Genomic DNA, 27,802 nt, shown 5'->3' with positions numbered 1-27,802 from the left:
TTGCCCTCTATTCAGAAATAACTGACTTTAGCCAGACATTCAGTAACTCTTCTTAAAAGGGGCATTCAGAATGCATTGTACTGTATGTTTATAAAAATGTTTTACATGCGTCATGAATACAGTGACGCACAGATCAGTTTTGATACATTCTTAAAGCTGAAGTATGCATTTTCTGCAACAATTTAGCATCGAATTGAACTGCGAAAATAAACAATGTTTTCAAAGCAGCTTTCTGCTCTTGAGCGAACGCACAAATAGCCACGCCCCCAAACAACGCCATTGGTTGAGTAATGTTGTTGGGGTGGGTCTAAACGGTTCTAAAACAAACACAGGAATTTTTATAGGGCCACAGAGACACAGTGTTTACCGTTTTCAAGAAAATTAACCTATGAATGGCTTACTTATAGTTGTCTCTGCTTATTAAGCTGGGATAGGAGAAAGTCTTTTAACGCTGAAAAATGTACATACTTTAGCTTTCACATAGAAACAAGGTGTACATATTTTGTGTTTAGTATTAAAAACATTTAAACAAGGAAAACAGGAGGACACTTGAAATAAACACAACTATTGTCTGTGTTCTGTAACAAAAATGTATTTGAAGAAATTTTGAAGACAAGTTTCAAAGACTTCCCATAGGCAAATTACCTGTGGAGCACGCCTAACAAACAAAATGTCGAAATAAACAAGAAGCACAAAAATGTATGTCAAAAGTACATTCTGATAGCAATTCTTAAAGCAAACTTTGAATTATTAATGCAAAATTGCATGAAAACATCCCTGGTTATATGTGCTTATATATCTTTTAAAAAGCAACTTAAAGCCATGCAGACGTTTGATTAACAAAATCAAATAAATATAACTATATAGGGCCATGAAATCTAAGCATTACTGTAAGCACTTAATTTAAGAACTAAATATATCAAGGTAGGTGAACCTTGAAATAGAAAAGGATGCTAAGGAAAGGACTATTGCATAATTGCAATGATTATACATACATAAATATTTGTTTTTGTACAGAATGACAAGAGAGCTGCTTCAAACATTGTGCGGTTTGGTCTAACCACCAGAAAATGTTTGAAAGTATACTCTGAAGTACCTGTTGAGGCGATCTGAGTTCTAGTTTTAATTTTATCCAAGTAGGTTATGTAGTAATACTGATAAAGCCCACCAGATGGCACTTTGAGGCAACTCACACACACTAGCACTAGAATAAACCAACATCAGAACTTGAGGCATTCAATTAAACATTCCACCTCTTTCAAACGCCATTGGACTGACAAAATACATAGAAACTTAAAAGGCTACAAGGTGGAGTAGACAAGAAGTATTTTTAAAATAAACAGTACATACCTAATAAAAGAAAGACTGACCTGTTAACTTGCAAGATATTTTTCTGGATAACAATCACTGTAAAGACAGACATAATTACCCAGATTATGAAAAGGGTGAAAATGTTCCTTGGTAGACAGCTATTTGTTTCTCACTTGTGTGGTTTCTTTCGACACATTTTTTATTTTATTTTTTGCCTTTTACAAATGAACACATCTAATATTTAACTAATAAAACCTATTAACTAATATAGCCTAAGTCGAACAGCAAGAACAATACTGAAAGTATTATCCCTGGCAGCTGACATGTAAACCCTGAATATAAAAATAAGAGATGTGGATTTAACCAGATGGAGACCAGGAAAGGAACACAAATTGAGCAAATGGCGGAATAGTCTTTGATCTCCGGACTATTAGGGTGACATGTAATCATGAGAGGGTGTTTATGACACTGACTTAATTGTTCAAGACAGGAGGGAATCAGGTGCATGTTTCAACCTGTGTATGCACTGTACAATGAAGATACACAAAGCCCACATTGGTTAGAACTAAGCAGTTTGCAGCCCTGTCCACACATTCAAACTATTGTATTTTTGCATGCACCAGCATTTCGAATGCCACCATGGAAGCAAGAAGATATATATTGCTGTTTCAGGAATGCTGCATAGCCTACATAAAAATGAAAACCCTGTGTAGTAATTATTGTGCAAAACATGTTACTCAAACATTTTCAGAAACTTGGCAGAATCTGATGGTGGGAGTGTGAGAATTACGAGAAGAAAAACTGTGAGTGAAAATAGGAATGGACCTGACAGACAGGTTTATCTCTGAATCAGCATCGTGGGAAAGAACTCGATCCAATTTCTCTCTCCAAAATTTTCAATAAATTATTAAATCTCTCATTCAAGAAGTCCTGTTTTTTCACGTTTGTTTACATAATCAAGCATTCCTTCTTCTGTAACTGCACTATATGTGGTATAGCCTTATTTGACCAAATGGCCCTGTGGTTTCGGTTACATTTGTAGCAGAACGTCAATCTCCAGGGCTGTCCAATCAGTTGCTTCATCAATCTCTATATCACCAAGGCCATTTCACATTTACAAACAAATAGAATAATCAGGTAATCAGTTTACAAGAGGGCACACACACTCTTTATCTTGGTTTAAAACCAACTAAAAGGAATAGTTCACCCAAAAATGAAAATTCTCTCATCATTTACTCACCTTCATGCCGTTTTTAATCAATGTCTTCTGAAGCGATCCTGTTGGTTTAGGGTGAGAACAGAATTGCCACTTACAACAGAATTACATCTTGCCACTGCAGTCTCTAGGAACAATCATTATTTCAAGCTGGTTTACACTTCCTGGTGCTTTACACTTTCGCAGAGCGCTAGATTGGGCTAGGAAGTGTAATCGAGCATGAAATCATGATCGCCAAGGAGACCGCTGATGTCAAGATGAAAAGTGAAAAAGTTATATTTTGGTCTGTTCTCACCCAAAACCAACTAGATCGCTTCAGAAGACAATTATTACTTTTATGCTCCCTTTATGTGCTTTTTGGAGCTTCAAAATGTTGGTCACCATTCACTTGCATTGTGAGGACCAACAGAGCTGAGATATTATTTTAAAAATCTTCATTTGTGTACACATTGGATGGCATGAGGATGAGTAAATGATGGGAGAATTTTCAGTTTCGAGTGGAGACTTTCTCTTCCAAGGATCACTTTTACCTTTAAATAAAACTATGATGAGTTCACAGGATATGGGGACAAAATAAAGCTTTTAGAAAATGTGCCTGAGGTTACAAACATCTTCAAACCAAACATCCACAAATAAGTTATTAAAATATTTTAAGTGTGCTTAGCACCACAAAAAATATGAAAAAAGGGAAAAAAAATCTAGTGTCAAAACCCACACCAACAAGCAGATACACTCCAACACATACCCAAAAGCTGTTTTGAACAATGAATTAGCATTTTATCACTGCTGAACCGATACAAGCAGTGACACACATATGATACATTCTCAAACATAATCAGTAAAGAAATATATATAAAATAAAAATAACTGAGCATTTCACTGTGATAAACAAAGGTTATAAAAAAACACAAATGGCATCAAGAAATCTCAGCTAATCGCTGCAAAAGCCCAGAGAATCCAGCAGCATGCTGCGATAGATCAGCTACTCTGTCCACCATTTCTTGAGTAGCAGGAACTGAAGGATAATTCTGGGCTGCTCCCTTGGTTGCCACAACAACAGCCTTTAGAGCTTGACAGAGGCGTCCGCTTGAAGTGGTGACCTGAGGAGACAAACAGTGGTCTGTGTTTAAATAAAGTCACCTGTTTACAACTGCATTGCTGAAGACTGACCAGTCAACAATAGCTGGTTCACTTCCCTGGCTGATCATGTTGACTTTGCCTTTCGGAAACCAACAGTCACAATACTGAAACCTTGACTCACTCACATATGTGCATGCTACTTGAGCAAAACAGAAGATTCATGGACTGCAAATATTAGGTGCATCTAATTAGATCTGTTGCAGCATGAATCATAAATTACATTTAATAAGTCACACCCACATCACACTTTTCTACTTGTTGGAATCATGAATTAGCAATGTAATACAAGGACAAAAACTCTTGACAAGAGTATTTATGACCTAACCTTTGCCCTGAGGTCTGAAGAGCTGAGAAGGCGTCCAAGTGTATCCCCAATGAAGACAAGTTTGTGTGCAGTTACAATGAGACTCTTCCCTCTGGAAACAAAGACTCGAGGTGGCTGGTTTCCTTGGACGCTTGTGAACAGGGAGTCGATGGCATCAGCCAGGCAAGAAAGATGAGAGAGACTTTGGGATGAGTAAAACGAGAGAAGCTCTGAATCCTCCAGAGTCAGAGAGACCGGGACAGGGGCAGGGGGACTTAACTGGAGAGACACAGAGAAAGAGATTGGTTATATATACACACAATAATACACTTAAACATGCAGTATATAGTACAAACTCTAAGTGTATGTCGATTTTGGGGGAATGATATTTAAAGACTTACTTTATTATCAGTTGTGGTGATAAGCGGTGAAGAACTGTGCTCTGTTTGGGTATCTGGTGGAGGCTCAGGCTTTCCCTAGTTCAGAACAACAAAAAATGTAAAGAAAAAAAAAGAAGAAAAAGAAGAAAAAAGGAAACTGCATGCAACAGAAATTATACAACATATGCTAATGCTGACACCATAATATGGTGGCTGATAGAGTAAACAAGAAAATGGTTAATTTAAAGGAATATTCTGGGTTCATTACAAGTTAAGGTCAATCGACAGCATATGTGGCATAATATTGATTACCACAAAAATAAAAATCTTAAAAAAAAAAAAAAGCAAAAATCTGGATTTCCAGTTAGGCACTTACAATGGAAGTGAATGGGGCCAATCCATAAGTGCTAAAATACTCACTGTTATAAAATTATAGCCACGATACGTAAACAATATGTGTTTTAACATGATTTTAGTGTGATAAAATCGCTTACTAAGCTTTTCTGTGTAAAGTTATAGCCAATTTTACAACAGCATTGCCATGACGATGTCATGTCAACAAACCCTACCACAACTGTAAAAATGACGATATAAACAACTTTACAGCTCAAATAATACGTTTTAACAGAAGAATTAATCTAAGTGCTTTTATAAAATTATAAGCTTCACATTTCTGCCTTTAAACCCTCCAAAAATTGGCCCCATTCATTTCCATTGTAAGTGCCTCACTGTAACCTTGATTCTTTCTTTTTTTAAAGAAAAGGAGGGATGAGTGGAAATTAATTTTTGTGGTAATCACCATTATGCCACAAATGCTGTTGATTGAGCTTCACTTGTATTGAACATGGAATATTCCTTTAAGGTGGTATTCCTTTATTAGTTAAAATGAACAATACTTTTACAGCATTTATTAATCTTGGTTAATGTCAATTTCAACATATCCTAACATATATATATATATATATATATATATATATATATATATATATATATACACACACACACATATATATATATAAAACAAATTTTTTTGACATTAGTTAATGCATTATGAACATGAACTAACAATGAATTGTTCTGTCATAAATTCACATTAACCAAGAATAAAAAATGCTGTACAAATATATTGTTAGTTTCTGATACTTAATACTAATTTTAACAAATACAACTTTTAAGTAAAGTGTTACCAAAATTTGTAGCAATAACATCAGTGTGCAGACATTTACTCTTCTTTTTTTTTCAAGATTTGCTGCACTGCTGCATTGTGTGCCCAATTTTCAATAATTTCTCCATAAAACAGGTGTCTAACCTGCAGTTTGACGTAGCCCACACTGTCACCTACAGGATATGAAGGCGGTGGTGTAGGAGTTAGGCCGATTCCTGCATACTCGTTCCCTTGTTCCTCATCCTCCACCCTTCCCATGGTAGGGGCTAAACAGACTGGTGTTGGGTGCAGTGGGAAGGCTGCTGGTGGAGGAGGCGGAAGTGGTCGTTCCTGGATCCAGCTGCCCTTCCGTGAGCCCATGTCCCCTGCAATCGGTTTGACCTCTGCCACTGGTAAAGCAGGCAGAGGTCTCCGGGACAGAGACTCCTGGGAAGGCAGGCGGGGCCGTGTCTGACTCTGTAAAAGTGAGGTGGAGTCTTCAAGAGCACAGCGCACCATCGTGAGTAGACCGTCGGCTGGAGAGGCAGTGCCGCACACTGAGAGGGCAGGAAGTAGGTCTGATAGACGGGACCAGGCCTGCTGGAGAACTGGAGAAACATCACCGACATGGCCGGCCTTCCAGACAGAAAGGATCTCAGCTAATGCAGCAGCCAGGTCTCTGGAAGGGGTGGTAGAGAGAGAGGCGGAGGCCAGTGCAGACTGAACAAGAGCAAAAAGAGAGGCTTTCCACTGGATGTCTGCAGAGCTGGTGCTTGATACAGACAAACGGCATGTTGGGATTTCCAGAGTGAGGGCAGGCATGTCGTAGATGCCTCTGTCTGGTTCTGATACACCTTCAGAGGTTGAGTCTTGCTTTCTGGGGCTGGAAATGGAATAGGCCCGTCCGTTTACAGCAGTTTCTGCAGTTAATTCCGGCATCTCGCTTGCCTCCAAGGGTAAGCCAGGGAGACTGGGAACACTGTATACATCCTCCTCCTCTGCATCTTCACCCACAGCAGGTGATCCTGGAATACTGTATGTTTGTTGCTGATGGTCTGAAGAGGAATTTAGGGCCAGAGTGGGAACATCATATATCTGAACGTTATGAGAGAGAAGGACAGTGTTACTCACTGTTTACAACTGTGAATCTAGACTCCATTCAGTTCCACAATTGTGTAATTGTAAAAGTCATTGTATAAGTGCAGAAGTTGGCACAAATCTAACAGCATAAATCCTCTGTTTCTTTAACCACTCTGTGGGAAAGCCTGGGCCTTGTTCAACTTAGTGTGTGTTCTCAAATGGTGCAAAGTTTAGATGGCCTTAGATGAAGGTCTCTTGTGTGTGGTCATCATCAATATGTAACTAGAGCAGCAGTAAGACTAAATAGCAGCAACTGAATAAATAACAGGTTACACTGTTGACATTGACTGGTGAAACAGTACAATATCTATGAATCATGAGTGAAAATCCCTTGTGATATAGTAACCAATAATTATATGGCTGTTACATTTATTTACAGAAGAGTTTTCTGTGTAAATGCAAAAATCCACCGCTGAGGATTCAGTGGGGATTAACAGTAGGGATTTGCCAAAGTGGTCGACTAATCGACTAGATGTCTAACAACTGACTAAATGATAAGTGGGGTCAACAACTAACATTAATGTTATAAGTGGTGGTGGTTTTAATGGGAAACACAACTTCTTAGAGAGCATTTTTGTATGATGGTAGCTTGCTCTGCTTAAGAGTGAATAACTGTAAAACCCTCTGCAAGAAGTTTAGACTCTTTAATGCTTTAGGTACCCGCAATATTCTCTTGCAGTTCTGGGCTTTTGAATGTGCAGCGAGGATCACCCTGAAGCACTCCAGCTACATTCAGGATGTGCATAACCGGTTTTGTGCTGTTCTGTATTGGAGCTTTCTTATTTCTTATTTTGATAGTTTTGTGCAATATGATATTCTAATTATTTAGCCTATTTATTTGTTAAATATCCGTTAGTCACCATGTTGAAGTGCTGCACTTAGCATCCGTATATCCCTCTGAAATGCGTCTGACCGGTCATGTGAACATAACAGAGCATCTATTATAAATTATTATCCTTAAAACCAACTAATTAACTAGTCGTTCAAACAACCGATCGACTAGTCGATTTTGAAAATTGGTATTATGGGCATTCCTAATTAATAGGTATAGAACTGCAAAAAGGGGAGAGAAAGAGTGTGGATGGAGGGCTATGGAGAGCCAAACTGCTTGCCATCTGCTCAACCTGACAGGCGGGTGTGACCTGTGTGAACAGAAGAAAAGTGCTAGCTGGGATTAGCTCATGACAGAAGAAAAGGTGTGGTTTACAAACAAAGGGCAAGAGAGCAAGAAAGAGAAAGTAAGAAAAACACAACAGCGAGACAAAAAAACAGCAAGAGTAGGAGCTGTTTTCAGGGTCACGGAAGGGCGCTTACACATTACAGTTCACGCTGCATCAGAGAACGCGGTGAATGCATTGATTTCAATGGGGATAGTGCGTTGGAAGGAAGGAGAGGAAAAACGTAAGGGGTTGCAATAGTAACGCACTATCATGTGACCAAAAGTTGAGAGCGTTTAAACTTTTGCTGTAATGCAATCTGACATAGGCATGTGTTGACCAATAAGAATTCCTGAAAGGCAGGACTAGCTGTGCTGTGAAATCTAATAAAAAACATGCCGGAAAAACTCATATATGTGATGTGTTCATTTCCTGTCCTTTATTATTTTTGTCTACCATGCTACAAAGATAGTAATTGTAGAGAGAGCCTGGGGAAGTCTTACAATGTTTACTAGTACATTTTCGAAAATATATATTTTATCTCTATCTGTGATTGCCACTGGATTGCTGCTTGTTTTGAAACTGAACTGCCTCTTCCCTCTGTGGTACATGCCTTCCAAACGGACCTTTCGCATTCCCATGCATCATGGACCACAACTTTATGCGCTGCACGCAAAAACAAGAGAAGTAGAAAATGAGAGGGAATCAAATAAAACGTGATTTCTGTGAGTATCAGATGCAAGTCTGGGAGTATCTAGATGCTTGACTTATAGCTTTTCACTCAGAAACACTGAATCCAGCATGTATAGAGAAACACCATGCAATGCATTCCTCTAATAGGCTATTCATATTAGTGGTCGACAGATAAGGGCTTTTCAGTGGTCTATTCTAAAACCAGTACAATAAATCTTAATAAAAAATATGTATTATATTATATTTCTATATTATATTAGTGTTTATTACAAAGCAGGAAATAAGAAAATACTTTTTTCTTCTTAAGGCCCAGGTATACTCCGTTTTTCTGCTTTCCAGATCAGACCATGTTGCCTTTTAAAGTATACCCTTTTGACCGCAAGCGAATGCGAACGCATTCGACGCATGTGCACTTCGATTGCTTTGTGATACTCTTTTAGTACAGTCGACGCCTGGCGCATGGGCAGCACACGGACAGTTCATGCATACTGTGCTGATGACAAAATTTGCATCAGGCATACTGTGTGCGAAGCGACCAGCAATGTGGACAGCTGAAGTATACTTTGGGCTTTAATATCTAGAACCGGCCCTGGACATTTATGATATGTTCTTACCTCAGAGGCCTGGTCGGTGTGTTGGGGTACAGTACGAGGGGTGTTATAGATCCCATCATCATCCTCCTCAGAAGGCACTGTAGGAACTGGATGTTGCCAACTTTTGGTGGTAGGCGTATCATATACCTGAAGAACACAAGGACAAGCATCAGCAATCATCTCTACTATTTCTGCAGAACTATAACTTCATCCACATTCCAGAGAACTAACAACATATAGAATATTATCCTTCCTCTTTCCCATCAAAGTTTTCTTACCTCATCACTGAGTTTCTCATCATGAGAATTTGCACACTCCTTCTTGGTCACTGTGTTATTTTTCATCTCGCCCATTTGTGCTTGTCCATTTTTACATCCTTGTCTCTCCACTTCCAGCATGCTTGTCTGTGGGGGTGCAAGGTTTGCATGGTGACCAGGTTTGGTGGCTGGAATTGGGCTAGAATTAATTAAATCCTTCCTGGTTACACTTCTAACTGGTGGTGCTGGGGCAGGGGGTTTGCGACCAAAGTTTGGAGACCCTGGTACTCCAGACTTCCCTGTTCTTGTGAGTAGAGGGGATTCTCTCATGCCAGCCTGGGGCAGTTTTCCTCCACCAACAGGAGTTAAATGTGTACCCTGCGGCTTTGGAGATCCTCTGGCAGAGGGAGGTATTTGCTTAAGGTTCTGTCCTGGTGTTAAGACAGTGGAGACTCCTACAGTTCCAGAGGGGTGTTTTCGCTCAGCCTGAGGAGTCCTTGATATGGCCCCCCCAGGTGGAGTAGGGGTTTGGTACATCCCTGGGGTGTCCTGGCCAGTCTTACATTGAGAAGATGGGCTGCTTTTGGGTGTAATCCCATCTGTAAGTCTTGAAGTCATTCCTGGTACACACTGTCCTGCTACTGGGGCACCACTCATAGGAGTCTGATATAAATTCTCATTGGTCAACACAGTTACAGCTGGCCTAGGCACCAAGTAGCATCCATCAGAATGCCCTGCCCCTGCATCTCTCGGAGTCAAGTACCTTGCTTCCCCTGCTGTTTCTGCTGCAGACCTGGGAACGGCACTTGGAGTCAGATACATCGAATCTGATGCCAGTGCATCCTGTGATCTGTGTTGTGCCGCCAGTGGTGCAGGTGAGGTGGGTGTCTGGTAGAGTGCCCCTGACTCGCCACCTCGTCCTCTAAGAGAGGGTGAGCGAGGTCGCCCTGACACACTCATATCCCCCCAGTCCGTATGAGGCCTGGTTCCAGAACTAGAGTGTGATCGTGGCCTCCCTTCATCAGAGTGGCATAGCTCCCCAGACCTGACAGGGGCAGGAGCGACCCCAGGGCTCTGGTACACCCCATCTGCCAAGCTGGGTGGGCAGAGATACACCCCATCTGAATCTTCAGTGCTCAGTCCATTTACGTGGCTCAGCTGGCTAGGGGATGCATGGACCGAATCCACACTAGGAGCTTGTCGGGTTTCTGTACATGTGCTTGAAGTGGGAGTCTGAGTGGTTTGAAGGAGGCGTAGTCGGTTGGCAGGGGCAATGCCTTGCCGGCCATGGAGGGAGCAAAGCCACCATCCAGGTCCACCTTCCTGCTCCTGGTCAAGAACCATCAGGATATCCCCTTTACGGAATGCCAACTCCTCCGGGCTTTCAGCGGCATTGTCAAAAAGTGCCTTCGCAAGCACAGTCTAAAAGACAGTAAAAGAGATGACATTTAAGACTTGCAAGATATGCACATGGATTAATTTATAGAGAAAATGCTAAATTTTTATGGGAAGGGTGGAGAAAGATTGAGAATGAGGGTGGGAGGTGGAGGAACCAAAGAGAAGGCTTTAAATAAAACTTGTAAAGACATAGATAAAACCACAGCGAGAGAACATGAACATACTCAAATACATAAATATTTCATGAAAAAGAGACAGATTAGAAAGCAGGAGAAAAAGAAAGGCTCTAGCAGAGTCTCCTGAAGGGAATGGGGAGGGATGGCAATAGTGTACTCCCAGTGTACTAGAAATGCTAGATTTCATTAAAGCAACAACATAATCAAATTGTTGTTTAAATTTAATATACTCAGTTAAAATCTATTTATTTGAGCTTTCAGCTGCCTCAGCAGAGTTTTAGCACGGGAAGTCAGAATAGGAATTTTAAAAAGGCACATCAACACATCAATTGTTAGTTTTTCTGTTTGTTTAACAAACTGAACTAACAGACGATCATGACAAAATCAGAGTGAAGAAGACCATGGGTGAAATGTAATGAGTATGTAAAAAAGAGTATCATAGCTGAAGACTCAAAGATTCAAAAAGGACACTTATAGATGAATATAGCTAAGGCTAAGAAACAAAAGATAATTGGCTGAAAAAGATGATCAGCAGAAAGCAATTTAATCACGGACCTATTTTCTTGGCATATATAAAGTCTAGTAGAGAATTACTCTCTTAATTGTCTCCAAAAAGGCCAGTGCATACAAGCAATACAGTTAAGAGTGAAGTTACTGATGTACCCCTACACTTCTGCCTTCATGGCTAAATCAATATTGATAGAGAGAATGCATAATAATTAAGTAAGGGGAGAGGTCTGTGATTAAGGGAGAGCGAGAGAGAGAAATAGTGATTAAGAGAAAGACCTGTGAGTAGATGATAATGAGAAAAAAGTGGGGGAGGGGTTCAACATCTGTCCCCCTTTTTTTAGGTCCTTTTGTCATCCTTTTTACCTCTAAATATCCCTCTCATTCTCTCATTCCCCCAGGGGACTTAGTGCTGTGCAGCAAGCTGAGCCCCAGTTCCCCCTCCTCCACACTAGGAGTGAGTCTGAATATTATTGGATTGGACAGCAAAGGGTTTTAGAGTGGTGACGTAAATACCAAACCTTAAATGTAAAACTGTCACAGTTAAGTTCATGTAAACACACACACTCACCGAAAGGGACATGATTGCAACTGGCTCTCCACAGATTGGGGTTTGTTAATTCCACATGGGCTCTCCACAGAACCTCTATCCAGTTCACATGCAGACTCACGTGTGACTCAACTGCATGTTTTACAGATCTGGTTTTCCATTAACCTGAACTGTGCAGTGGTGGTAAATATGATGGCCTTTGTATCCAGAAGGATTAAGTTCACAAACGCATGATCAGCCTCCTTTGCAGTCTGTGACTTTCATCACATCTGAAAGTTATCACTCATTTTGAACCTAGTGGATGAAAAAAAAAAAAGACTGATAAATCTCAAAACTTGAGACTTGTGTTATGGCGATGGCAGTGTTTCCATCCTTGTGCTAGTCATGGTAGTGGCACCCTACTAGAGGTAGGCTGGTGGATTTTGCCAGTGCCAATAACCAATTAATTGGCCGATAGTTTTGATAGTTGTTTAAATTTTCTTCATCTTTCCTTACTATGACAGGCACAGAGAGGCTACAAGTGTCCAAAATGAATAAAATCCCTGATGCAGTTTATTGTTTAACCAAAATTTTTTGACAAAAGATTTGGTGCATAATGTGGGATGTTTAACTGTAAAAAAGCTCAAAACACACAAGGGGCTCTTATTTTGAAATGATAAAGACTTGCCTCTGTAACAATGCTATCTATATATTTATTTATTATTTACCAAATTAAGCTTTTTTATAGCCTATATATACACCAGATGAAGGGTTTATATATATATATATATATATATACACACACACAGTACTGTGCAAAAGTTTTAGGCACTTGTGAAAAATGTTGCATAAATATGCAAAAATAATGCCATAAATAGTTTTCATTTATCAATTAACATCATACAAAGTCCAGTAAACATAAAAAAAAAGCTAAATTAACATTTGGTGTGGCCACCTTTGCCTTTAAAACAGCCCCAATTCTCATAGGTACACCTGGACAGTTTTTCCTGGTTGTTGGCAGATAGGATTTTCTATCTATTTAGGCTGTCTCAATTGCTTCTGTCTCTTCATGTAATCCCAGACTGACTCGATGTTTAGTGGGGGGCTCTGTGGGGGCAATGCCATCTCTTGTTGCAAAAGCATGGTTTGGGAGTCTAAAATTTATTTTTCTTATTGACACACTAATGCTGAAGACATAAATATCCATCTTAAGACAAATGGTTTTTTGAAACATCTTAAGTGCCTTAAACTTTTGCACAGTACTGTGTATGTATATATATATATATATATATATATATATATATATATATATATATATATATATTAGCACTGGTTGAAAGGGCGTAACCTTTGTGATGTGTCCGCCCCGAGACATTACACTGACGGACACACCACAAACACAAAAACACACACACAACACCACTTCAGTGTCAGTTATAAAATTATGGAGAAAGGAGCTCTTAATGCTATTTGTTGTACAAAACAAGCCCAGATGGGACTTGTGATAGAAAGCAAGTATTTTTCAGCATATGTAAGGCGCAATTTAATTACCACAGAAGCATGTCAAGTCTTAACTATCACAAAAACGCAGAATGAGAAGTTTTTGTCTGCAAGTGCTTAACATTTGGAGTTCAAAGCACCGCTTGATGCTGACGCCCTGTCACAATTTCCCGATTGCTGTAGCAAAGTGGATAGCCACAGTGTCATGGCTCTGGCGTTTGCCGGTTCATTCTGTTGTTTGTTTTTCTCTCTCCCTCATGTTTCACAGGTGGAGTCGGTGAGCGTAATCGGCGTTTCCATGGTAACATTAATGTTAATAAAGTATTATATTATTACATTTTGTTTTGTTTTCTTTCCCAGGAAATATATGCATTTTGACAGGAAAGAAGTATATATACAGTCAAATTTCAGCACTTTCAAAAATGGCAATTAATCGCGATAAACGACGAAAAATTATGCGATTAATCACGATAAAAAATTTAATCGACTGACGGCACTAATATATATATATATATTGCCAGCCAATTTTGCTCTTATGGAAAGAAATTAGTACTTTTATTTACCAAAGTGGCATTCAACTGATCACAATGTATAGTCAGGACATTAATAGCATGAAAAATTACTAATACAATTGAAAAAAAATTAAACTACTTCAAAGAGTTCTCATCACAAATCCTCCACGTGCAGCAATGACAGCTTTGCAGATCCTTGGCGTTCTAGCTGTCAGTTTGTCCAGATACTCAGGTGACATTTCACTCCACGCTTTCTGTAGCACTTGCCATAGATGTGGCTGTCTTGTCGGGCACTTCTCACGCATCTTACAGTCTAGCTGATCCCACAAAAGCTCAATGGGGTTAAGATCCATAACACTCTTTTCCAATTATCTGTTGTCCAATGTCTGTGTTTCTTTGCCCACTCTAACCTTTTCTTTATGTTTTTCTGTTTCAAAAGTGGCTTTTTCTTTGCAATTCTTCCCATAAGGCCTGCACCCCTGAGTCTTCTCTTTACTGTTGTACATGAAACTGGTGTTGAGCGGGTAGAATTCAATGTAGCTGTCAGCTGAGGACATGTGAGGCATCTGTTTCTCAAACTAGAGACTCTAATGTACCTATCTTCTTGTTTAGTTGTACATCTGGCCTTCCACATCTCTTTCTGTCCTTGTTAGAGCCAGTTGTTCTTTGTCTTTGAAGACTGTAGTATACACCTTTCGTATGAAATCTTCTGTTTTTTGTTTTTGTTTTGTTTTTTGAAATTTCAAGCATTGTATAGCCTTTATTCCTCAAAACAATGATTGACTGACGAGTTTCTAGAGAAAGCTGTTTCTTTTTTTTGCCATTTTTGGCTTAATATTGACCTTAAGACATGCTAGTCTATTGCATACTGTGGCAACTCAAAAACAATGTTAAGCTTCATTTAATGAACCAAATAGCTTTCAACTGTGTTTGATATAATGGCAAGTGATTTTCTAGTACCAAATTAGCAATTTAGCATGATTACTCAAGGATAAAGTGTTGGAGTGATGGCTGCTGGAAATGGGGCCTGTCTAGGTTTGATCAAAAATGACTTTCTTCAAATAGTGATGGTGCAGTTTTTTACATCAGTAATGTCCTGACTATATTTGTGATCAGTTGAATGTCACTTGAATTAAAGTACCAATTTCTGAATGGGATTATCTTTTTAAGATTTTGGACATATATGGGTTCGGGAGAACATTTATTGACTGGATTACGTTACTTTATAGACACCCTGTAGCAGCGGTACAAACAAATGGATTAATTTCAGATTATTTCACTCTGAACAGGGGCACTCGGCAGGGTTGTCCTCTTTCCCCATTATTGTTCTGTCTTGCCCCGGAACCATTAGCAGCCGCGATAAGAAAGGAGGATGACTTTCCAGGGGTGATTGCGGGAGGTATGGTGCATAAGCTTCTGCTTTAAGCAGATGATATTTTATTATTTGTCTCTGACCCTACTAGATCTATGCCTTGCCTCCACAGGATTATTAATTCCTTTTCCAAATTCTCAGGATACAAAGTCAACTGGTCTAAATCCGAAGCTTTGGCTCTGACAGCGTACTGCCCAGTAATGGCTTTCGAGCCGGGCGCCTTCCAGTGGCCCAAACAGGGCATCAAATATTTGGGTATTTTATTCCCAACAAATTTGTCTGATTTAGTGAGTTAATTTTGACCCTATAATAAAAAGATTTTTGAGCGATGTGGACAGGTGGGCTTCATTACATTTATCGATGATTGGGAAGGTTAATGTCATTAAAATGAACTGTATTCCAAAATTCAACTACCTGCTACAGTCTCTCCCTGTAGATGTACCCCTCTCTTATTTCAAGCAATTTGATAGCATAGCGAAGTCCTTCATTTGGAATGGAAAGTGTCCCAGGTTACATTTCAGTAAGTTGCATAGGCCGATTGACAAAGGTGGGCTAGGCCTACCCAAGATTTTGTTTTATTATTATGCGTTCGGTCTAAGGCATTTGCCTCATTGGTCTCATCGACCTGAGACAGCCCCTTTTGGTCTTAAAGACACACCCACCTGCTGGCGTTGCCAATCGGAGGATGGAGACATGGCCCATGTTTTTTGGTGGTGCGCTGAGATTCAGGAATTTTGGTTGAAGGTACAGAGTTTTGTATGTGACGTGTTGGGCTTTCAGATTTCGTTTTGCCCCAGACTCTGTGTCTTGGGTGATGGGGCGGTCATCAACGTAGACAATAAATACATAAAAGATTGGGTCCTCACCAATGTGATGATAGACAGGCAGATTGTTTTAAGGGGTTGGAAGTCGGTGGGAGCACCATCAATTCGGGAGTGGTGCGAGGAGATGAGAAGGGTGGCAGCCCTCAAGGAGGTAATATGTAGGAGGCTGGGGATGTGGGATTCTTTTAATGGGAAATGGGATAAATATTTGATGTTTTTGGGGGGGCTCTCGGAGTAGGTCTGTGGAGAGAGGAATATAGTTTCGAGTTGTATGTTTATTATATGGGTATGTGTATGTGTATATTTATGTATATATATGTGTGTATGTATATGTGTGTATATATATATATGTATGTGTATTTATGTAATGACACTAATTGCAATTTAAAAAGCCACAGGTGTGGGAAATTAACCTTTAATTGCCATTTAAACGTGTGTGTTTCACTTTGTTTGCAACAAGGCCAAACATTCAAGGGTATGTAAACTTTTGATCAGGGCCATTTGGGTGATTTCTGTTACCATTATGATTTAAAAAGGAGCCAAACAGCTATGTGATAATAAATGGCTTCATATGATCACTTTCCTCAAATAAAAGTTTTTTTGCATGATCAGTCATATTTTCAAAATCAATGCCAAAATGTAACAATTTCTGCCAGGGTATGCAAACTTTTGAGCACAACTGTGTATATATATTATATATACACACCGATCAGCCACAACATTAAAACCACCTGCCTAATATTGTGTAGGTCCCCTTCATGCCGCCAAAAGAAGAGATGCTATTCTTCTCACCACAATTGTACAGAGTGGTTATCTGAGTTACCGTAGACAAACATACATACATTCACACAAACACAAACGTAGTGCAAAAACTAAATACAAATCTGTTATATACATTCCCTTGCACTGTATATAACAGATTTGTATTTAGTTTTTGCACTACATTTGTGTATGTGTGAATGTATGTATGTTTGTGTCTGTATATGTGTATATATGTATGTGTATGTATGTATGTATGTATGTTTGTGTATGTTAATGAATGTATGTTTGTATGTATGTTATATATATATATATATATATATATATATATATATATATATACACACACACACACACACACACACACACACAGTGCATCCGGAAAGTATTCACAGCGCTTCACTTTTTCCACATTTTATGTTACAGCCTTATTCCAAAATGGATTAAATTCATTATTTTCCTCAAAATTCTACAAACAATACCCCATAATGACAACATGAAAGAAGTTTGTTTGAAATCTTTGCAAATGTATTAAAAATAAAAAATGAAAAAAATCACATGTACATAAGTATTCACAGCCTTTGCCATGACACTCAAAATTGAGCTCAGGTGCATCCTGTTTCCACTGATCATCCTTGAGATGTTTCTACAACTTGATTGGAGTCCACCTGTGGTAAATGTGATCAGACATGATTTGGAAAGGCACACACCTGTCTATATAAGGTCCCACAGTTAACAGTGCATGTCAGAGCACAAACCAAGCCATGAAGTCCAAGGAATTGTCTGTAGACCTCCGAGACAGGATTGTATAGCGGCACAGATCTGGGCAAGGGTACAGAAACATTTCTGCAGCATTGAAGGTCCCAATGAGCACAGTGGCCTCCATCATCTGTAAATGGAAGAAGTTTGGAACCACCAGGACTCTTCCTAGAGCTGGCCGCCTGGTCAAACTGAGCGATCAGGGGAGAAGGGCCTTAGTCAGGGAGGTGACCAAGAACCCCATGGTCACTCTGACAGAGCTCCAGCATTTCTCTGTGGAGAGAGGAGAACCTTCCAGAAGAACAACCATCTCTGCAGCACTCCACCAATCAGGCCTGTATGGCCAGACGGAAGCCACTCCTCAGTAAAAGGCACACCTCAGCCCACCTGGAGTTTGCCAAAAGGCACCTGAAGGACTCTCAGACCATGAGAAACAAAGATTGAACTCTTTGGCCTGAATGGCAAGCATCATGTCTGGAGGAAACCAGGCACAACTCATCACCTGGCCAATACCATCCCTACAGTGAAGCATGGTGGTGGCAGCATCATGTTGTGGGGATGTTTTTCAGCGGCAGGAACTGGGAGACTAGTCAGGATTGAGGGAAAGATGAATACAGCAACGTACAGAGACATCCTTGATGAAAACCTGCTCTAGAGCGCTCTGGACCACAGACTGGGGCGAAGGTTCATCTTCCAACAGGACAACGACCCTAAGTACACAGCCAAGATAACAAAGGAGTGGCTGCGGGACAACTCTTTGAATGTCCTTGAGTGGCCCAGCCAGAGCCCAGACTTGAACCCGACTGAACATCTCTGGAGAGATCTGAAAATGGCTGTGCACCGATGCTCCTCATCCAACCTGATGGAGCTTGAGAGGTCCTGCAAAGAAGAATGGGAGAAACTGCCCAAAAATAGGTGTGCCAAGCTTGTAGCATCATACTCAAAAAGACTTGAGGCTGCAATTGGTGCCAAAGGTGCTTCAACAAAGTATTGAGCAAAGGTTGTGAATACTTATGTACATGTGATTTTTTTTTTTCGTTTTTTTTTCCGTTTTTTATTTTTAATAAATTTGCAAAGATTTCAATCAAACTTCTTTCACATTGTCATTATGGGGTATTGTTTGTAGAATTTTGAGGGAAATTATGAATTTAATCCATTTTGGAATAAGGCTGTAACATAACAAAATGTGGAAAAAGTGAAGCGCTGTGAATACTTTCTGGATGCACTGTATATATATGTATATATACTGTCTTATTGTGTATTCTATATATACTTTATTTTCTATTAAATTTTTAAATATTTTTTATTATTGTCTATGTCTTGTTGCTGTTTTGTGTTGTTGTGCACTGGAAGCTCCTGTCACCAAGACAAATTCCTTGTATGTATATGCATACCTGGCAATAAAGCTGATTCTGATTCTGACTTTGTAATTTCGAACCAGTCTGGCAATTCTCTATTGACCTCTATCATCAACATGGTGTTTCCGTCCACGGAACTGCCGCTCACTGGATGTTTTTTTGTTTTTGGCACCATTCGGAGTAAATTCTAGAGACTGTTGTGTGTGAAAATCCCAGGAGATCAGCAGTTACAGAAATACTCAAACCAGCCCATCTAGCATAACGCAGATAACCGCTCTGTACAATTGTGGTGAGAAGAATAGCATCTCAGAATGCTATTCTGAGATGCGGGTTGGTGCTGTTTTGGCGGCACGAGAGGGACCTTCACAATATTAGGCAGGTGGTTTTAATGTTGTGGCTGATCGATGTAAAAATATATATATATATATATATATATATATATATTGGTGTAATACCGATATACATATATATATATATATATATATGTATACATACCGATCAGCCACAACATTAAAACCACCTGCCTAATATCGTGTAGGTCCCCATTGTGCCGCCAAAACAGCTCTGACCCGTCGAGGCATGGACTCCACATGACCACTGAAGGTGTCCTGTGGTATCTGGCACCAAGACGTTAGCAGCAGATCCTTTAAAGAGCACCTATTATGGTTTTTAAACGTGCCTAATTTTGTTTTAAAGGTCTCATACAATAGATTTACATGCAACCAAGGTCAAAAAACACTTTAATTTGCTCATAATTTAAATTGCAGCATTACCTTTTTTTTCCCAGTGTCAAAAACGACTCGTTCAATGATCCGTTCTAAAGGATTCATTCTAAACTCCTCCTTTCAGAGAGCCTACTCTGCTCTGATTGGTCAGATGTCCCAGTCTGTTGTGATTGGTCTACCGCTTAGTGTAGTGTTTGAGGGCGGGTCAAAGCTGCTCGCGAGCAGACCAGAGGCAAGTTTTTTGTTACCAAATTACATAGATTAGTACAGGAAGTAAGTCTGGAATTACTAACGACTCGATTCAGGTGTTCAGAATCGGTTCTTCCTTTTGGGAGTCAATAACTCCATTTGTCGTGAACTTTGATTTTTGAAACTTTGCAGACTTTTTTACATTCACAAACAGCTATATAACACACTACATGAAAGGTAATATTTGAGAAAACATATTAGGTGCTCTTTAAGTCCTGTAAATTGCAAGGTGTAGCCTCCGTGGATCGGACTTGTTGGTCCAGCACATCCCACAGATGCTCAATCGGATTGAGATCTGGGGAATTTGGAGGCCAAGTCAACACCTTGAACTCTTTGTCATGTTCCTCAAACCATTCCTGAACAATTTATGCAGTGTGGCAGGGTGCATTATCCTGCTTAAAGGGGCCACTGCCATCAGGGAATACCGTTGCCATGAAGGGGTGTACGCGGTCTGCAACAATCTTTAGGTAGGTGGTATGTGTCAAAGTAACATCCACATGAATGCCAGGACCCAAGGTTTCCCAACATTGCCCAGAGCAACACACTGCCTCTGCCAGCCTGCCTTCTTCCCATAGTGCATCCTGCTGCCATCTCTTCCCCCAGTAAACAATGCACATGCACTCGTCTGTCCACATGATCTAAAAGAAAACGTGATTCATCAGAACAGGCAACATTCTTCCATTGCTCCATGGTCCAGTTCTCAAATCAAATCAAATCAAAATCAAATCACATTTATTGTCAAACAGCCATATACACAAGTGCAATGGTGTGTGAAATTTTTGGGTGCAGTTCCGATCAACATAGCAGTCGTGACAGTGATGAGACATATACCAATTTACAATAACATCAAATTAACACAACACAATTTAAAGTCTAATATACACATAATTACACACAACACACTATACAAATAATAACATACACTGTAAAGTATACAATACGCACAATATAGATACACATTATTCAATAAAAAAAGAAAAAAAAAGAATATATAATAGTATATATAGAATGTACAGTAGGTTGTATTGTACTGTATTGACATTCAGGCAGTCGGTTGATAGTAAGTTGTTAAGAGAGAATATATATAATAATAATATAATTTATGACAGTCTGGTGTGAGATATAAGAGTAAGAGTATAAAGTGCAGTGCTGATGTATTTTGATCGTGGGAGATCAAGAGTTCAAAAGTCTGATTGCTTGGGGGAAGAAGCTATCATGGAGTCAGCTGATGCGGGACCTGATGCTGCGATACTGCCTGCCTGATGGTAGTAGTGAGAGCAGCCCATGGCTTAGGTGGCTGGAGTCTCTGATGATCCTCCGAGCTTTTTTCACACACCGCCTTGTATATATTTCCTGGAGGTAGGGAAGCTCACCACCGATGATGTGTCTGGCAGTTCGCACCACCCTCTGCAGTGCTTTGCGGTTGTGGGCTGTGCTATTGCCATACCAGGCGGAGGTGCAGCCAGTCAGGATGCTCTCTACAGTGCAGGTGTAGAACCGTGTGAGGATGTGGCGGTTCATTCCAAACTTCCTCAGCCATCTCAGGAAGAAGAAGCGCTGATGAGCCTTCTTCACAACGACTTCAGTGTGGATGGACCATGTGAGTTCCTCAGTGATGTGGACACCCAGGAACTTGAAGCTGCTGACTCTCTCCACTGGTGCTCCATTGATGGTGATGGGACTGTGTTCTCTGTCTTTTCTTCTGAAGTCCACCACAAGCTCCTTTGTCTTACTGACACTGAGGGAGAGGTTGTGCTCCTGACACCAGTGTGTCAGAGTGTGCACCTCCTCTCTTTAGGCTGTTTCATCATTGTCGCTGATCAGACCTACCACCGTCGTGTCGTCAGCAAACTTGATGGCATTGGAGCTATGTGTTGCCACACAGTCATGTGTGTATAAGGAATACAAGAGTGGGCTGAGAACACAGCCCTGTGGGGCTCCAGTGTTGAGGGTCAGTGATGAGGAGATGTTGCTGCCTATTCTAACCACCTGGCGTCTGCTTGACAGGAAGTCCAGGATCCAGCTGCACAGCGAGCTGTTTAAGCCCAGAGGCCGGATTTTCTCATCTAGCTTGGAGGGCACTATGGTGTTGAATGCTGAGCTGTAGTCTACAAACAGCATTCTCACATAAGTGTTCTTTTTTTCCAGGTGGGAGAGAGCAGTGTGTAGTGTAGATGCAATGGCATCATCAGTGGAGCGGTTGTTGCGGTAAGCAAACTGCAATGGGTCAAGAGAGAGAGGCAGCACAGAGCAGATGTAATCTCTGATTAGTCTCTCAAAGCATTTGCTGATGATGTGGGTCAGAGCAACAGGACGCCAGTCATTTAAGCAAGTGATTTTGGATTGCTTTGGAACAGGTACAATGGTGGATGTTTTAAAGCATGTGGGGACTACAGACAAAGAGAGGGAAAGGTTGAAAATGTCTGTAAAAACACCAGCCAGCTGGTTCACGCACGCTCTGATGACACGGCCCGGAATGCCGTCAGGGCCGCGGCTTTGCGGATATTCACCCGTCGGAAGGATCGGGTTACATCCGCTACAGAGACGGAGTGTGAACTAACCTCTGTAGCTTCGGCCGCGAGAGCTCTCTCCGCGAGGGCGGTGTTATTTCCCTCAAAACGAGCATAAAAAGTATTTAGCTCATCCGGGAGAGAGGCAGCGGTGTTCATGGCGGAGTTTTTATTCCCTTTAAAGTCCGTGATGATGTTAATTCCCTGCCACATGCTTCTAGAGTTGGTGGTGTTAAACTGTCCTTCAATCTTGTTCCTGTACTGGCTGTTCACTTGTTTTGCTGTTCTGGCATAACTGGCTTGTTTATGCTCCTCCGCGTTCCCGGAATTGAAAGCAGAGTGCCACACATTAAGTGCCGAGCGAACATCGCTATTTATCCATGGCTTCTGGTTCGGGTAGATCCATATTGTTCTGGTCGGAACTACGTCCTCCACGCACTTTTTGATGAAACACATTACGCTATCAGCGTAAAGCTTGATGTCGTCAGAGGCGGACCGGAACATCTCCCAGTCCGTGTGATCAAAACAGTCCTGTAGCGTAGAGTCTGATTGGTCCGACCAGCACTGGATCGTTCTGGGTGGGTGCTTCCTGTTTCAGTTTCTGCCTGTAAGCGGGCAGAAGCAGAATGGAAGAGGGGTCCGATTTGCCAAATGGTGGGCGGGGGAGGGATTCGTAGCCATCCCGGAAGGGAGAGTAGCAATGGTCCAAAACCCGGTCCCCTCGTGTGTTGAAACTAATGTGCTGGTGGTATTTTGGTGCGAATGATTTGAAACTGGCTTTATTAAAGTCCCCGGTCACAATGAACACGGCCTCAGGGTGCGCGGTTTCCTGCTCACTTATAATCCCGTACAGTTCCTTGATTGCCCGGTCTGTGTCGGCTTGTGGGGGAATGTACACAGCAGTGATAATGACCGCTGTGAATTCCCTCGGTAGCCAGAATGGTCGACACAGAAGCATGAGAAATTCCAGATCAGAAGAGCAGAAAGACTTGATAGAATGTACGTTCCTCTGATCACACCAGGATTTGTTGATCATAAAACATACACCACCACCTCTGCTTTTACCTGAGAGGTCTTTCGCTCTGTCCGCTCGGTGCACGGAGAACCCCACGGGTTCAATGGCTGAGTCTGAAATCTCCGCAGAAATCCAAGTTTCTGTTAGGCATATAATGCAGCAGTCCCTCGTCTCTCGTTGGAAAGAGATCCGCGCTTTCAGCTCGCAGAGCTTGTTATCCAGAGACTGAACATTTGCCAGTAGAATACTGGGTAGCGGGGGTCGATTTGCGCGGCGTCTTACTCTGATGAGAACGGCGGCTCTGTTTCCCCTTTTCCTCCTGCCTTTCCGCGTCCGGACTGCCTAGACAAAGGGCTCCGCTTGCATGTTTGTAAACAGCAGGTTGGCATTGAGGAATTTGAAGTCCGGTTTACGGTGTGAAATTGCTGAACCAATGTCCAAAAGTGTTTGTCTGTCATAGACAATAAGGCAGACAACATCCAAGACAAAAAACATAAGAATTGTGAACAAAACAAACAAAACACTGCCATATTGTGTCGGAGCTCGCAACGCTGCAGCCATACTCGGCGCCATTCTGACGCTCACTTGCCCATTGTAGGCGCTTTCGGCGGCGGACAGGGGTCAGCATGGGCAATCTGACCGGTCTGCGGCTACACAGCCCCATAAGCAGCAACCTGCGATGCACTGTGTGTTCTGACACCTTTCTATCATGGCCAGCATTACATTTTTCAGGTATTTTTGCTACAGTAGCTCTTCTGTGGTATCGGACAAGATGGGCTAGCTGGTCACCGGTTGTCCTTCCTTGGACCACTATTGGTAGGTACTAACCATTGCATACCAGGAACACCCCACAAGACCTGCCGTTTTGGAGATGCTCTGACCCAGCCGTATAGCCATCACAATTTGGCCCTTGTCAAAGTCACTCAGATCCTTACACTTGCCCATTTTTCCTGCTTCCAACACATGAAATTCAAGAACTGACTTTTCATTTGCTGCCTAATATATCCAACCCAATGACAGGTGCCACCGTAGCGAGATAATAAATGTTATTCACTTCACCTCTCAGTGGTTTTAAAGTTGTGGCCAATCAGTGTGTGTATATATATATATATATATATATATATATATATATATATTTATTCATTAGATGAGGTTTAAAGGTTTATAAAGTTTATTATTATTCACAGAATATGAAGTTGGAGACACGATGTATGTGCTGAGGTGGCACGTTTCCATATGGTCACATTTTTCTTTGCATGTCCTCACTTCACTTTAGAACACTTGATTTATCTAATCAAAATAACAAAATTTGCATTAAAGTGAGGATGAAAATATGGATGAATATTGACAATAATGACAGATTTAAATACAGCAAATCCCCACAAGATTGTTTTTATTTTACATCAAGAGGCTGCTGTTATACTGCAGAACCAAGTCGTTCTTACTGTAGAATATTCCAATGCCAGCCTCAGAGGAACACAGAGGAATAAAGAAAAACAACTATCAGCACAATATCGGCATAGAAATTTGCAGATAACCTAAAGTTCCAAAAAGCAACTATAGGCACAGATTAAACCAATATATCGGTCTATCTCTACACTTTTTTTTTTAATCTATTATTTTCTGTCAATTTTCTTTAGTGTGTGTGTGTGTGTGTTGATGACAATATTGCAAGCAAAACAACATTCAAGTACTTAGTATTTCACTTCCACACTTTGTTGAAACCCAACAAGACAGTGAGCTGTAGTGGTTAAACTAGTCAGACCAGCCATGGGACTCCAGCAGTGGTGTTCAGACAAAATAGACATCATTTCATGGGAATTTGACGTTGTTCTTAACTTTTTAAGTTCAACTTTAATTACGTATTTTGACTTTGCGGACCATATATAATATCATTACTCAATAAATATGGGTTCTTAGAGGACGAGATATCGTTCTGTATTCATTCTATTTATTATTATTATTTAAGGTTTTTAATGTATTATGATTACTATCATAATTTTATTTTACCGTTTAAATGCATGAAATTAATTTGTAAAATAATTTCACATTTGAACACTACAGCTGCCTACAAAAGACTAGGACACTGGCCTTTTACAACAGGACAAATACATTTTTAATACAAAGACAATGTATGATCCTGCTAAAACAGTCTATTTTAAGCCATTTCGTGAAAAATATATCAAACATATCACATAACAGTTAAAGCCACGTTTCGTTTTCCATCCAAGAAACCTCAATGTTTCCATTAATGCACTGGAAGCCCAATGAGATAAAGACCGGACAAATAAGAAGCTCCGATTCCAGTGGCAGAGGTATTACATACATACAACACTCTTTCACATTATAAAATGCATTTTATTTTCAGCACAAACACGCAAACAAACGGCGATAACCCAGTAAAAATGTGAACTAAATAAGCAATGCACGTCTTACCGTTCACATGTCTGAAAAATCATCTTGAAATACAGAAGTAGTCAAACCTCACAAATCATATTTCCTCAAAAGACCGCAAAGCACGGCTGTTATTTTTCTTTCTTTCTTTTGGGATAAACGTCTAGCTTCGCCCTACCCTGGCCTTCTTGGTTTTGAATTACAGTTGAGCGCATATGGTTGGTTGCTCCCCCCTCATTGTGCCCGACACCGCACGACTCTTAATGGTACAGCACGCCCTCTAGTGGAACACTCAAAGATAGATTGATTCATAGAAGCTCACGTATCTAATATTTGATGGCAAGGAGAGCTGTGCTGGGATTGAGAATGACCTTTTGTAAACTAGTGCAGGGGTTCTCAAGGGGTCCGCAAGGGGGTACTGGTGGGTCCACTAAAAAATAAAATTGTGTAAATAAAAAAAAAAAAAAAAAAAAAAAGGGCATTATTATGGTTTCATTCTGCTTTCTAAACACTGGTTGGAAATCACTAGATAAATCATGGTTATTTTATTCTATTAACAGCCATAGATTTTAACCGAAAGAAATAATAATTATTTAAAAAATCTGCATATAGGTTTGTAATGAAAGATTTCTTGAACCTTTAGCTTGCTCACTGGGGGTTGTAAGGCCATATTCTCAGTAAAGCTTCTTTGTAACAATATTTACTGTGAACACAACATACAAATACACTTGAACTTAATAAATTAAATAAAAATAAAATAAGAAAAAATATACTTTTATAAACATAACCTTTTTATAGAAGTCAGCTTCTGATGGTAATGTAAACAAATGCAACATTCCTTGAACAGCAAGAATTAACAAGAATTGCTCAACTTACAATTTTTGGTTCCCAGAGCATTCCAGGAATGCTAGTTTTTGGATCCCAGAACAGAGCTTAAAGTTAGAGTATTTTTGGTTAGCCAGGAAAGTTCTTTTTTTAAGGAAATAGGAATTATTATTTTTATTTTAGGTAGTGCATAATTGTATTCGGGAAATTCCGGAACCATTTTTGCAACCATACAACAATCAGTCTACAAGTATGTCTTGTTTTGATCTATTTTTTTTATTTATTTATTTTTTTAGTTATTAATTAACAAACTCAATATGGAGGATTACACTGATATTTAATTCTGACATTAGATTTGCTGGTACATGCATTATTATTATTTTCACTACCACAATACTAAAAAGTGAGTTCAGATTTTACATTTTCTATAATAGCACTCTACTACCTCATCACCAGACATTTGTATGTTAAACAAACACAAAGCTTTGTTATAGAACAAATGGACAGGTAAACTGCAAGGTATTTGATAGTGTTGTTTATTTGTTGTCTTTACACCATGTAAGCCAAGATGCGACTAGTCAGGATTGTGCTTTTTGTTCAACTTCAAACCTTCACTTTCAAGAGGAAGAGTGAATGGAGTCATTAAGTTTGAGCTGTAAGTATTATCATCTTGATTCTTGTTGGTCTAATTTCTAGAGAGAAAAATAGAGAAAATGCTGTGATTTGTATCAGGGACTTAAAATGGTTCAAGGAAACAAATGAATTCAGAATGTAACCGGAAATGGGAACAAGGTCCCTTTCAAATGTTCAGAAGTGAAAACGTTACCGTTAAAGTTGATTAATTTAGTAAAAAAAATTTTTTTCATAAAACCAAAGACCAAAAGATTTATCACAGTAAATTTTAGGGATTACACCAGTTGCACAAAAAAATGGGGCTTCACTAATTTTGGTTGAACATGATGTGCATGTGCTTTGATCCTGAAGGAAATCGCTGCATCATACGTTTCTTTGCCTAATAGCACGTTGTGAATGCAGTCTTCCCTGACCTTCTGAAG

At 40.1% G+C, this 27,802-nt stretch overlaps 1 protein-coding gene across 2 annotated transcripts; it reads right to left on the bottom strand.

Moving 5' to 3' along the window:
* Window positions 1-576: 576 nt before the first annotated feature.
* Window positions 577-26,108, bottom strand: LOC127450319 (embryonal Fyn-associated substrate-like). Of its 2 annotated transcripts, none has more exons than XM_051714322.1 (8): window positions 25,965-26,108; window positions 11,988-12,260; window positions 9,357-10,757; window positions 9,100-9,225; window positions 5,661-6,590; window positions 4,373-4,447; window positions 3,993-4,250; window positions 577-3,627 (listed from the first exon to the last, which is right to left on the bottom strand). In XM_051714322.1, exons 2-8 carry the CDS (start codon window positions 11,997-11,999, stop codon window positions 3,445-3,447), a joined length of 2,985 nt encoding a protein of 994 aa, XP_051570282.1. In that variant the 5' UTR covers window positions 12,000-12,260; window positions 25,965-26,108; the 3' UTR covers window positions 577-3,444. The 2 variants fall into 2 exon arrangements, with proteins under 2 accessions (XP_051570282.1, XP_051570292.1); XM_051714332.1 differs by lacking the exon at window positions 25,965-26,108 and adding an exon at window positions 15,744-15,842.
* Between the last annotated feature and the right edge of the window lie 1,694 nt (window positions 26,109-27,802).

Source organism: Myxocyprinus asiaticus, chromosome 2 (assembly GCF_019703515.2).
Source record: "Myxocyprinus asiaticus isolate MX2 ecotype Aquarium Trade chromosome 2, UBuf_Myxa_2, whole genome shotgun sequence".
NCBI classification, from domain to species: domain Eukaryota; kingdom Metazoa; phylum Chordata; class Actinopteri; order Cypriniformes; family Catostomidae; genus Myxocyprinus; species Myxocyprinus asiaticus.
The sequence above is the reverse complement of the archived record's forward strand: the minus strand, read 5'-3'. Positions and strand labels throughout refer to the sequence as shown.